Source organism: Caretta caretta, chromosome 2, assembly GCF_965140235.1.
Source record: "Caretta caretta isolate rCarCar2 chromosome 2, rCarCar1.hap1, whole genome shotgun sequence".
In the NCBI taxonomy this organism is placed as follows: Eukaryota; Metazoa; Chordata; order Testudines; family Cheloniidae; genus Caretta; species Caretta caretta.
The window spans coordinates 262,361,911-262,375,120 of NC_134207.1; the positions used below are offsets into that span (position 1 = coordinate 262,361,911).

At 40.1% G+C, this 13,210-nt stretch overlaps 1 protein-coding gene across 5 annotated transcripts in view; it reads right to left on the reverse strand.

The window, feature by feature from the left end:
• Positions 1–13,210, reverse strand: part of OBSCN (obscurin, cytoskeletal calmodulin and titin-interacting RhoGEF) — a 315,598-nt gene that overhangs the window by 36,106 nt on the left and 266,282 nt on the right. For all 5 annotated transcript variants that reach the window (XM_075126052.1, XM_075126054.1, XM_075126053.1 and 2 more), the window contains 10 exons: positions 9,371–9,507; positions 8,906–9,018; positions 7,588–7,756; positions 7,125–7,206; positions 5,185–5,385; positions 4,435–4,495; positions 2,699–2,776; positions 2,369–2,541; positions 1,377–1,403; positions 416–568 (listed from right to left, as the gene is read on the reverse strand). In XM_075126052.1, the coding sequence (XP_074982153.1) occupies positions 416–568; positions 1,377–1,403; positions 2,369–2,541; positions 2,699–2,776; positions 4,435–4,495; positions 5,185–5,385; positions 7,125–7,206; positions 7,588–7,756; positions 8,906–9,018; positions 9,371–9,507 (1,194 nt within the window). The remainder of the gene's footprint in view (positions 1–415; positions 569–1,376; positions 1,404–2,368; positions 2,542–2,698; positions 2,777–4,434; positions 4,496–5,184; positions 5,386–7,124; positions 7,207–7,587; positions 7,757–8,905; positions 9,019–9,370; positions 9,508–13,210) is intronic.

A 13,210-nucleotide genomic window follows, 5' to 3' on the forward strand; every position in this document is an offset into this window, starting at 1 on the left:
GGAATATTATTATTATTTAGCTGTGTTCTAGAACAACCAAATTAACATGGTATGATATTCTAATTAGGTTCTTATAGTGCCCTCATCACCATAGTAACCAACTTCTCTTTCAAATAACTTCTGAACACCCACCTGTCTATGAGTAATAACATCAAGACACTTTGCTCATTCGTTATACACATTCTTATCTTTTGATTATAAACTCTTCAAGGTAGAGTTTTCTGGTGACTATATAAAGATGGATTTGAACCCAGCTGCATTCAGAGGTGAAAGGCTGATACACTAACTGACCATACCAACTTCTCCAAATTTTGTACTTCTCAGGGTGAATGTAGGTCTGATGAGCTGAGAATTGGCAGCTCATCCCACAAACATCTGGTACAATATTTTTGGAAAACAACAGAAATGTACTCACTCAGGAGAGAGCTGTAGGATCTGTCTGATAAAATCCTTCGCTTCTTCACTTAGGTGAACAAAGTCAGGGATAGTCCATGAAACTGTCCCGTTCTGGATATTTAGAAGAGTTGCTCTGTCATTTTCCCCAGCAAATGGAGACTTGCAGGTTAAACTTATTGTATTAACATTATAAAATAAAAGGAGACATGATCTGTTAGTATTTTATTGCTACTCAACCCTCCAAAAACATAAATGCATGACAAAGGTTTTAAAGTGGGAGGCAGATTCAAAATGAGAGACGCACAGCACAAGTAATAATAATATTTGCACTTTTATAACATCTTTCAGCCAAGGTTTGTGAAGCACTTTGCAAAATTATTTATCTCCATTTTACAGCTAAGGCATCTGAAGAACAGAAAAATTAAGGGTTTGATTTTCAAAACCGCCCTTGCAATTTAGCTATGTAAACGTGGACACATGCCTTTACATTAGGGAAGGCCAAAATATGTATCCATAAGATTGTATCGGTCATTGTGAAACACTTAACTCAAAGCTATGAACTGACTGTTACTGACTATAATATTCATAGAAGCTGTCAGCTCTTTGGAACAGGGACATCATCTTTAGAACTGAAAGTGCTTAGAATATTGTTGGTAACACACACATTAAATAAATTATTAAATAACAATCACCACCACCTCTCTCTTTACTCACTCAAAGCTCCCACTGAAGTCATTGGAAGTTTTGCCTGAGTTAGGATTAAGGAAAGAGGGGGAGGGATAGCTCAGTGGTTTGAGCACTGGCCTGCTAAACCCAGAGTTGTGAGTTCAATCCTCGAGGGGGCCATTTAGGGATCCGGGCCCAAAATTGGGGATTGGTCCTACTTTGAGCAGTGGGTTGGACTAGATGACCTCTTGGGGTCCCTTCCAACCCTGATATTCTATGAAAGCTAAATAGGGCCCTTAAAGCAGATTATTTACCTTAAATAGCTGATGACTCCAGCAGCCCTGGGAAGAAAAGAAACATACTTATATCAGACAGATATTCTTGCTTCTCCCCCTACCTCACCGTACAGCTTCCCCAATTTAGATGACAATAATCCAAATAACTGTACAATAGGATCAGCTTTACCTGCCCTATAAGGATTAGCTTTCTAAAGGTGAATTCTCACTGTTCCTTTGCATTAGTCCTGATTTTATCTTTACAAAACACAGGAAACAGTTTTTGCACAATTTATTTAAAGGTGACTTAGGAAGGATTTAAAACAAAATCAGGTTTGTGTGCATTTTTCTTTTTTATTATGTATAAAGAAGAAATTTTTGTTAGTTTTTATTTATTAATTTTTAAAAAAAAATTTTTTACTGTAAACATATCAGGAATGTCAATTCTGGCTGTCCCTGGCTTTGCGGGACTACCTATTGGATGTCTCTCAAACAAAGATTTTGTTTTCTAGTTTGCCATTAGCGTTCAATAAATTTTATCAAAAACAGACAAAAATCAGAGTTTTTAACATTCTGGCTCAAGTCCCCTTACCCTCTAAATTGCTCATCTTTCATTGTACCAGTTCTGCAGTAAATCACTGGTAGAAATTCCCCTACCATCCTTTTTAAAAAAAAAAACACTTCTTTATACTGCATAAATAGATTACAAGCCCAATTTCTTTAACCCTTCAAGCAATTAGCCAGATGTTGCATTGAAAACATTTTGTATATGATCAACAGTGTGTATTTCTACATATCAGACACTCAGTACTACACCATGACTTCAGCAGAACTGAGGATGCTTAGCAACTCACAAGATAAGGCCCTTCCAGAGCAAAAGTGTACAGCAAAATTAAAATACATAAATATTTGCAATAGACAATGTGTTTATCCCTCTACAGTACATGCTCCCAGTGTATCAATCAATTCATCCTGAAGCCCCAAAGTTATGTTGTTAGGTGTTATAACTTTAAAAAAAAGTGACAATTTACCAAATATCAGATGCTTTTGACACTGGGGACTGAGAGATAATTTCTGGGGATACAAACTCTGGAGATCCGTATTTGCTGTACTGAGGCTCAGATGGATTTATCTTTTGAGCGAACCCAAAGTCACAGATCTTAATGTCTTCTCTTTCTGGATAAATCATCAGGATATTTGGAGGCTAATGAATCAAAATACATGGAGAAGGTTTATTTGCAAAAGGGCATTATTTTTAGATATAAGTAAATCTTTAATATATAGTCTGAATAAAGCACATCAGTCTCCTGACCGACATGCAATAATGGCTAAAATAAGGTAGATTTTCCTTTGCGGGTTACCTTAATATCCAAGTGAAGTACATTATTGTCATGGAGATAGCGGAGTCCTTCCAAAAGTTGCTTGATGTATAATTTAACCTTAAAAATCAAAATCAGTTACAAAATATTTTCATTTGAATTGTACAGTGGGTCTACTTAAAAAGTTAATTCACGGTTCAGAGGGATTACCAATTCCAGAAATATTCCCTATAAGTAATATGGGAAACAAAAGTTTGAACTGATCATTAACGCTAACTGGAAAACAATTTCATTTTGTGAAAAGTTTCCAGGTTTCAAAAGGTTTTTTCTTTTCAGTGCAGATTAAGAATGTGACCTTTCGAAATTTTTCACAAAACACCCCACAACCCATATGAGAAAGCTCCAGCCACCGCAGAATAGCGAATAGCCCAGTGATTAGGGTACTTGGAGGGAGTACGTGAACCTCAGTCTTCCATGTTCCATATCAGTGTCCTAACCTCAGGTCTCCTGGCTATTCTGGAGTGGGACCTGGACATGGGCCTATCCCCACCAGTGAAATTCCATTCTAGATCTCAGAAATGGATATATTTAGTGAAAAAATTTCCAACCAGCTCTAATGGTAACACCTCTACAAAAGAGAATAAACTTTTTAGTGAGACTATTTAATGTGAAACAGATGGGGAACCAAACATTAGAACATAGAATTCAGACACAGCGGCTAAGGGGATGTCTACACAGCCCATGGCAACAAGCCTCCCAGCACAGGTCGACAGACTTGGGCTAGCAAAGCTCATACTAGCTCTCTAAAAACAGCTGCGTAGACAGCGCTTTGTAGTTGCAGCTGATGCTGGATCTTGGGCTCTGAAGCCCATCCCCATTTCCTAGGCTTCCGAGTTTCTTGATCAAGGGTTGGGGGCTTGCTGACATGGGCTGCACAGACATACCTTCCACACCAAAGTTTTCCATATGTTAGGGAGCCTGAACTTGAAAAACAGAGATGCACTTAACAGGGGAAATGAACACCCCGAAACTTTGGGGGAAATTCCAATCCAGATTTCAACAGTATGTCTCAGGCCCTTGTTTAACACAGTTTGTTTGGTCTGTGTAGACCAGGCAAGCACATTTTTAAATAGTGTTAGAAAGCCATTTTTTAGATCAAGGACAGATCCTAATACGAGTAAAATTTCACCATGGGTGGGGGTTTAATATCCAGGCCCAGTTAGAAGATAATTTAGCCTTGCCTCCACAGTTTTATCTGATGTTTCCTCCAAGACCTGAGGAAAATAAAAGTAGCCCCTGGAATGTAGGAGACTTGTGTTCCAGAACAAGACAGACTATGGGGCTCTTATATTTTGAGCTAGAATGGACTGAAAAAAACTCAGAGGACACCATCTCAGTTCTTGGCTTGGGGAGCGCAAGGAAATTATTACACAAGTCAAAACACATGGAAGCTACATGACAGAAGTTCTGGTGGGGGAAAGTGGCAGAGTTATGGAGACAATATGTTCTTGGGTCTAACACGGAAATATAGAATTTGGCTGAGCACGTGTATCATCAAAAACCATCGGCTTCTCGTTTCATTCCATTGAGAAGCTATCATTGGGAACGAAAGATTCAGGGTGGGCACTTAAACAATTCATTCTGGTTTGACGGACTGAGAAAATCCCCATACTTAAGATGGATAGTATAAATAAAGCTGCCATATTCTGTAGAACCAGAATGAATTTTGGAGTGCACCTACTATACTTTGAAATTTTAAAATGACAAGAAATTGGTACCTCTGCTTCAGTAACAACACTCTTCCTGAATAAACGGTCCAAGAGCTCCTCATTGGAGCACCTAGCAAGGACATTAAGGAAAACTAAGACCATTGGTTTAGTATCATAATTTACTAGCATTCTGCAACAAATACAATCTTTGATAAAAAAAGAACAGATCAAAGAGGGCAGCATATCCTTGGTGATGTTAAATCCTCTCTCTTTGCCAGGAATTGTCTGAAGGTCTGTTATAAAAAACCTCAAATACAGAAGGAGCTAGGGCAGTCCTCCTATGGGAAATGGTAAACTCAACAGCTGAAAATCTTTGCTCCTTAAAAATTAAATGAAACCCATGGAATTAACAAGCTGCTCTGTGCTAAAATTCTCCCGTTAGTCATGTTGGTTGGTTGCTCCTCACCATCTTTCCTCTGTGCTTGCATATTGTCCATCTAGACTATAATCCCATTGGGGCAGGGACCTCAGCTTTCATATATTTCAGTAAAATGCTTTGGCGATATATAATCAATTGGTGCGAGAGGTATTTTTCTAAAACAGCTTTTTCTATTGTGAATCCACCCATCCTTGGTACTTATATGGCCCCCATTCCCATTGTATCTGAGCACCTTACAATCTTTAATATGTTTATGTTGTACAAATGTGTACTTTTATCTCAGGTGAAAAATATAAATGCTTATATTTATATTGACATGGGTTTCCCTTAACTGGCACTTCCCAGCATTATCTGAGAAAAAGAAGGGAAGAAAAGGATACAACTCCAAAATCAAAACCAAGGTTTTCCTTGTTTCAAACTCATCCAGCAGCTGGGTGATTTTATCATGGGAGAGAGTGGCTAGGATGTCCCTCTCTTGATAGGACTGGGTTCTTGTTTTGCTTCGCAGAGGTATGAACTTGGCAGCACAGGATACTCTGTTCCCTTTGTGCACAACCCGTTTCACAAAGCTGAAAGAGCCCCTGTACATAATAAAAAAATATACCACATTGAGGTTTTGCCCTGCATCCCCTTGCATGTCAGATTCACAATGCTTGCGTTCATTGTCTACCCCCATGCAATCCTCTCTCAAAGCCTTCCCTCCACATTCACCTTAAACTCAGTCTAATGTAACGATCTGACTTTATTGTATGTGAGATCATGTCTCCCTCTGTTGACTGGCCCCCCAAAACTGAACAGCCTGCTATTCACTGCCAGTTAACACTTACACCTTTAGCTCCAGTGTTAGGGGCGTGTGCTGAAGGCGCGAGGTTCACTCTTGGTGGACAGACAACATGGTGTCTGTATGTACACATTCATGGGTCTGTCACACCAAGATAATGCCAAAATAACGTATCTGGGGCAAAATTCTCCTCTCCATTACACCTGTACAGCCTCACTGAACTCAACAGGGTTGCACAAGCGTCAAAGCAAGTCCATGGAATTGCACGGGGTGTGACCAAAGGCAGAATTTGCTCTATCAATGCTGTTTTCTCTACACGGTAATACTTCACCCAACTTTGGGGTACACCCTGAGATAGTTTTATCGTCCCTTCCATCCTTTATTAAAAATCTCAGGGAACACCCTGCACACATGGAGCAGGGATGACCATCCCATCAACTCCTGTGCTTTAGACATGTCAAAACTTGACAAAACTGGGCACAGTTCTGCCCTCGGTTACTTAGGTATGAATACCATTGACTTCAATGTGTTTAAGTGAAATCCAATCAAGTTGCAGGCACAGAAATGAAGGAAAAATGCAGACCAGTGCAATTATACTGCACTTGCGGAAACCACTGAGATCCCACAATACCAAAGACATGGAGTGAACTCCTGACTCCACTGAAGTCAATGGGAGTTTTGTCATTGACTTCATTGAGACTAGGATGTCAGCCATGGTTTTTACCATACTAACTACTATAGTGCAAAGTGGACATAAAGAAAAGGTGGATCAAATTAAGTCCTGGGATAAGTGGGCTCAGCAACAAAGAAAGTCAATGAGAGCTCTGCCCACTTGTGCCAAACCTGAATGCAGCCTGGATGCTTAACTAAAAATAGGAATGAATAAAAGAAGATGTGAACAACAACATAGTGATAGCCTAGAGTGATGCGCAGAATGGGTCCGCACGTGTTTGGGAAGGCCTGCACCATTCACTCATGCCTCCTCTCAGAAGTTAGGTGGTCACCCCAGACTCGGGTTTCATAGCTCCTCACACCATTGTGTATTCTGCTTTGTTTCTCCCATTAGCTGCATTATATGAATTTTCCTGTGAGTGGAAGGGAAACACCTTCCCTGTCACAAGACTGGGATTAATACTGCTTCATGAACTGGCTACCACATTGCCCCCTCTTCCCTTGAAGAAAAACTGTCCCTGCTCCCCTTTCCACTGGGACTCCATGGGGAGTGAGATACCCAGGCTGCTCCTAATCTGGTACAGTTCCACTGCAATGCAATGTGTCCTCCCTTTTTATTGCATATGCCCTCAAATGTCCATGTCTTGGAGACCCTCCTCCTGGTCAAGTGAGGGATACAACTTCTTCAGGAGTGCAGTAGTCCTGGTTCCATGCTCTGGCCAGAGAGCTGGGATAGAAGCTCCCTTCCTTAGAGTTTGGGGAGCATGCCAACTCTCGATCAGTAGTTCTCTTCATATTAAAAGAGATCAGACAGGCACTTATACATTCCCCTGAAAGGACATTTTAAAAGTGAAAAATCACACTTACCTTCCTATCTCCTGCTTCACCTCATAGAAGGAATGGAGTTTCCTTCGGGTGCTCTGTTTCTTTGTCACTTGGTCTTTCTTAGCTTTGGTAACCAAAGAAAAAGTTTGTAATAGTGTTCAGACAACACGGCCATGGCACAACATGCAAAACTATCATGCTGACAATGTTCTGCGGGAAATAATATGATCCATTTTCTAAGCTTCTGTTTAGAATAAGGCACAGAGGGCTATTGAAGGTTTTTGGCACCATACACAGGGGCCCAGATTCTCAGCCGGTGTAGATAGCATATCTAGACAATATACCACCAACCAAGCCCTAGAGGGGCTCCAGCTAGCAAGGTGCTAATAACCCTGGAATATGCCTCCAGAAGCCTAAGCGTTAGACACGAATCAGTGCACCACAATTCTGGATGTGGCTAATGGTCATGGGGAGCCAATATAGCAAACCTAAGAAATGAAGTTACCCTCATGTACAACAAGCTCTGCTTTGCACAAGACCTCCCCTCCTGCATTTTTGGCAATGCAGGTATAGACGCCACCATCTTCTGAGGCAACATCTTCCAGGATCAAAGAGTATGTTGTGCCTTCTTTCACTTGATGGATCCTGTTGCTGTCAGTCAACAAGGAATTATCCTGGAAGAATGAGACACTACTTCAGTATTAAAGTGCCAGGGTGAAATAGGTCCTGGTACACTGCAAGGATTTAGATCAGTGATATTCAGACCTCAGTGGTTCAGGAGCCAAATTAGCGATCAACATTACCCAAAACAGCCATACTAGTGTGAATTCATTGTTTCATTTACACTCTCTCTCTCTCTCTCGATATTATTCTCACAGCAAATAAGTTAATAATTTAGTGCAAGTTGATAAATTAATTGGTTAATAACATAGTAAAAGCATCCTTATTGGTCAATAACTTAGACTGGTTATAATTAAATCACACAGCGTTTTAATATCATGTGCTGCAAAGAGCCGCAGGAAACGCATTACAGAGCCATTTGGGACTCGCAAGCCTTAGTCTGAGTATCCCTGATTTAGGTAGAACAACAGTAGCTAAAATGGAGATCTACTGTGCACTTAGAATATAGAAGTTGCTTATATTTCAGAGAAAATTTTCTATGCCCTGGTACTGATGTTCTGTTTTCAATAGCAACTTGGACAGAGTAAACCCAGTGCAGATAAAATAAGAATGAACTCAAACCTTTGCCTAAAAATCTAAATCTGAAGCCCTTTTTTTTTAAATTCCCAACTTCTCAGTTTTAGCCAAGACCAAAAGCAGAAATACCACAAAAAAGTGGAGCTCTAGGTATTTTCCATTCATGACCAAGTAGTAATGGAAGTCTCATAATACAAGCTTTTTGTGTGAGATTTCCAACTCAATTTCAAGACCAAAGAAGTCTGAATAAGCAGGGGTTTAGTGGTTAGAGTAGAGGGTTAGGAATCGAGACTCCTAGGTTCTATTTCTTATTCTGACACTAGCTTCCTTTACTCCCTTGGTCTGACCCAGTCTGGCAATTCCTACATTCCTATATTTGCATTATTCTTTAATTGACTTAACAATCAGAAGTTTTAACCTTGGAGGTTCATCACTTCTTTGCCGGCAAATAAGACCAGCCATTCTCGTCCCAACAATAAATACAGGAGGCTATTTGAGCCTATTATGGCTGAGAAAAAAGTCCCCTATGGCCAACTGTTTTCTAATTTCTCCGTTATTTGTTAATTTCGCCACACCCCATTCTTTTCTGTTGCACTCATCCACTATGGGAAACATCTTCTACCTACCTTATACCATGCAATAGTAGGCTGGGGATTTCCTTCAATAACCGCATGAAATTTGGCAAGCTCCCCAGACTGAACCTGCACATCCTCAATGGTCACTTGCATATATGGAGGCCCTGGGGAGACAAAAAGGTTTACATTGCTTAAAAGAGAGTTCAGTTTTGTTAGAATCAAGCTGGGGCTCAACGAATGGGAGTTTTGGTTACATTTTGTGAGATGCTCAAAGATTACCAACCCAAGATGCCCCAAAAGTCATGTGAGTGGCTTAAAAACCATGAGATTTTAAAGATAATACATCTGCACTTCTTTTTGTTGGCTTTTGACCCTTTGGGCTTCACATTTTCAAGCTCACCTGAGCTGGAGCTTTAAGAAAACCACCAAACATTGTGATAAATTTGCAACCATTGGCAAAATAATGAGACAACCATGGGAACTGAGACAGAAGGGTAAAACGATGCAATTTCTTACTTGCTGCGCTCTTCTCCTCTGTTTTATAAACGCAGGTTCTTTCTGTGGTCTCAATATAAATTTGACTCTGGACATCCCAGACCACATCTGCCCCTTCTCTTTTACACCAGTCTGCTCCTTCTGTGACTGCTGATGTTCTTTTCACATAAACCAAGAGGCACAGTCATTACTCAGACATCCTTCACCTCAGACAATAATAAGTACGATCTACAAAGCAACTTAAACAGACCAGGCCACAGCATCCTCAGATGCCTCCCACTCACTAACTCACTGCTCATAATGAAATCTTAAAAGACATCCCCACCAGCTGGAGTATAGAATAATAGTAATTATAGCCAAGTGGTGCTACTATTATTCACTGATCATGGACATTTTAGGATATAAATTATGGCAGAGAAAAACCCTGCTTTGTTGTGTCCTTGGCACAAACAACCAGCTACAACATAAATGTGTTTGGAAACTCTAGCTGCTCTGTACTCCTGCAATGTGCATTCATGTCTCCAAAAACAAGCAATGAATTTCACACACGAAACAGAAGGGATAATACAGCCGTTTAGGATTATATCCTGCCATTGTTCTGGGTGTTTAACTACCAGTAAGTTCAATATTTACTTAAAACCGATTACAGGATAGTTTTGATTTGGGGACTTAATTACTCTCCATGTAGTGTACCTCTCAACTGTCCTCTGTCTTGTTGACATATGACAAACATGCATGACACTTTAAAGATAATGCTAAACCCCAGTAACAGTAATGGGGGATTCGATTATTAGAAATTTCTATACTATCTAGTTGGGTTTGTGATGACCAGGAGAACCGCATGGTAAATTGCCTGTTTGGTGTGAAGACTGAGGACCTCTCAAGACATCTGGATGGACTTATGTGCAGTGCTGGGGCAGAGCCAGTGGTCGTGGTACATGTAGGTACCAATGACAAAGGGAAAGATAGGAGGAGAGGACTTGGAGGCCAAATTTAGGCTGTTTCCTGCAGCTCCCATTGGCCAGGAACGGCAAACCACGGCCACTGGGAGCTGCAGGGGGCCGTGCCTGCCCACGGTCAGCAAAAACAAAATGTCTCACAGCCCGCCAGCGGATTACCCTGATGGGCTGCATGCCAAAGTTTGACGACCCCTGCTCTATAGCCTACTAAAGAGGAGAGGATAGATGTTAAGAAAGTACAGGTAGGAACTGAAGAGAAAGTCAAACAAAAAGAGTCCCATTCAATTACATTGCACGAAGGCAGATAACTAAATATTGACAAATTTTATAAGTGCTTGTTTACAAATGCTAGAAGTTTAAATACGAAGATGGATGAACTTGAATGCCTCATATTAAATGAAGATATTGGTATAACAGGTATCACATAAGTTTGGTGAAACTAAGATAATCAATGGAACACAATAAATCCAGGGTGCAAAATATATAGGAATGGTAGGATTGGTCACACTGGTGGGGAAGTGGCCCTATACATAAAAGAAAACAGAGTCAAATATAGGAAAAATCTTAAATGAATTAAACTGTACCACAGAACCTCTATGGATACAAATTCCATGCTTGAATAATTACAGCATGTCCATACGCATATACTACTGACCACCTGACCAGGATGATGACAGTGATTGTGAAATGCTCAGGAAGATTAAGGAAGCTACAAAAACAGAAAACCCAGTAATAATGGGAGATTTGAGTTACCCCCATATCGTCTATACATGTCACCTCAGGAAGGATGCAGAGATAAAAATTTTAGACACCATTAAATGATTGCTTCGTGGAGCAGCTAGACCTGGAACCCACAGGGGAGAGGCAATTCTTGATTCAGTCTTAAGTGGTGCACAGGATCTGATACAAGAGGTGAATATACCTGAATCGCTCAGTAATATCAACCATAATGTAATTAAATTTAACATCCTTGCAGGGAAAAAAATACCAAAGAAACCCAACACAGCCGTATTTAACTTCAAAAAGGGGAACTACACAAAAATGAGGAAGCTAGTAAAATAGAAACTAAAAGGAACAGTCACGAGGGAAATGCCTGAAAGATGCATGTAAACTGTTTTAAAACACTACGATAGAGGCTCAAACTATATGTATACCCAAAATGGAAAAAAAAAAAAAGTCAGAGGATCAAAAAAAATGACACTGGGTCTAACCAAGAGAGTAAAAGAGGTGGTTAGAGGCAAAAAGACATCCTTTAATAACTGGAAGTCAAATCCGACTGAGAAAAATAGAAAGGCACATAAACTCTTGCAAGTATAAACACATAATTAGGCAGGCCAAAAAAAGAATTTGAAGAACAACTAGCAAAAGACACACAAACGAACAGCAATTTTTTTAAGTACATCAGAAGCAGGAAGCCTGCCAAACAATCACTGGGGCCACTGGATAACTGAGGTGCTAAAAAAGCACTCGAGGAAGATAAGGCTGTTGCAGAGAAGCTAAATGAATTTTTTGCGTGAGTCTTCACTGCAGAGGATATGAGGAAGATTCCCACATCTGAGACATTCTTTTTAGGTAATAAACCTGAGGAACTGTCCCACACGGAGGTATCAATAGAGGAGGTTTTGGAACAAATTGATATATTAAACAGTAATAAATCACAAGGACCAGATGGTATTCACCCAAGAGTTCTGAAGGAATTCAGATATGAAATTGTAGAGCTACTAACTGTGTTTTGTAACCTATGCTTAAACCAGACTCTGTACCGGAGGACTACAGGATAGCTAATGTAATTCTTATTTTAAAAAAAAGACTCCAGAGGTGATCCTAGCATGCCGGTAAACCTAACTTCAGTACTAGGCAAATTGGTTGAAATTATAGTAAAGAACAAAATTATTACACATATATGAATACTGTATGTTGGAGAAGAGTCAACATGGCTTTTGTAAAAGGAAATCATGCCTCACCAATCTATTACAATTCTTTCAGGGAATCAACAAACATGGACAAGGGTCATCCAGTTGACATCGTGTACATGGACTTTCAGAAACCCTTTGACAAGGTCCCTCACCAAAGGCTCATAAGCAAAGTAAACAGTCATGGTATAAGAGGGAAGGTCCTCTCATGGATCAGTAACTGGTTAGAAGACAGCAAACAAAGGGTAGGAATAGATGGTCAGTTTTCAGAATTGAGAGAGGCAAATAGTGGTGTCCCCCAGGGGTCTGTACTGGGACTCATACTGTTCAACATATTAATAAATGGAAAAGGGGGTGAACAGCAAGGTGGCAAAATTTGCAGATGATACAAAATTACTCAAGATAGTTAAGTCCAAAGCTGATTGTGAAGAGTTACAAAGGGAGCTCACTAAACTGGGTCCCTGGGCAACAAAATGGCTGGTGAAATTCAATGTTTGTAAGTGAAAAGTAATGCACATTGGAAAACATCATCCCAACTATACATACAAAATAACGAGTTCTGAATTAGCTGTAACCCCTCAAAAAAGAGGGCATGAAGTCAACAAGCTAACAGAATCTTGGCAACTATTAGAAAAGGGATAGATTATAAAATAGAAAACATTGTAATACGCCTCTGTATAAATCCATAGTACAGCCACACCTTGAATACTGCGTGCAGCTCTGGTCGCCCCATCTTGAAAAAGATCTATTAGAATTGGAGACGGTACAGAGAAGGGCAACAAAAATGATTACAGGTAAGGAACAACTTCCAGATGAGGAGAGATTAAAAGGACTGGGATTGTTTAGTTTAGAAAAGAGTGGGGGGAGGGGGAGATAGGACAGAGGTCTATAAAATCATGAATGATGTGGAGACAGTGAATGAGGACACGTAATTTACTCCTTCACATAACACATGAACCAGGGTTCACCTGATGAAATCAATAGGCTGC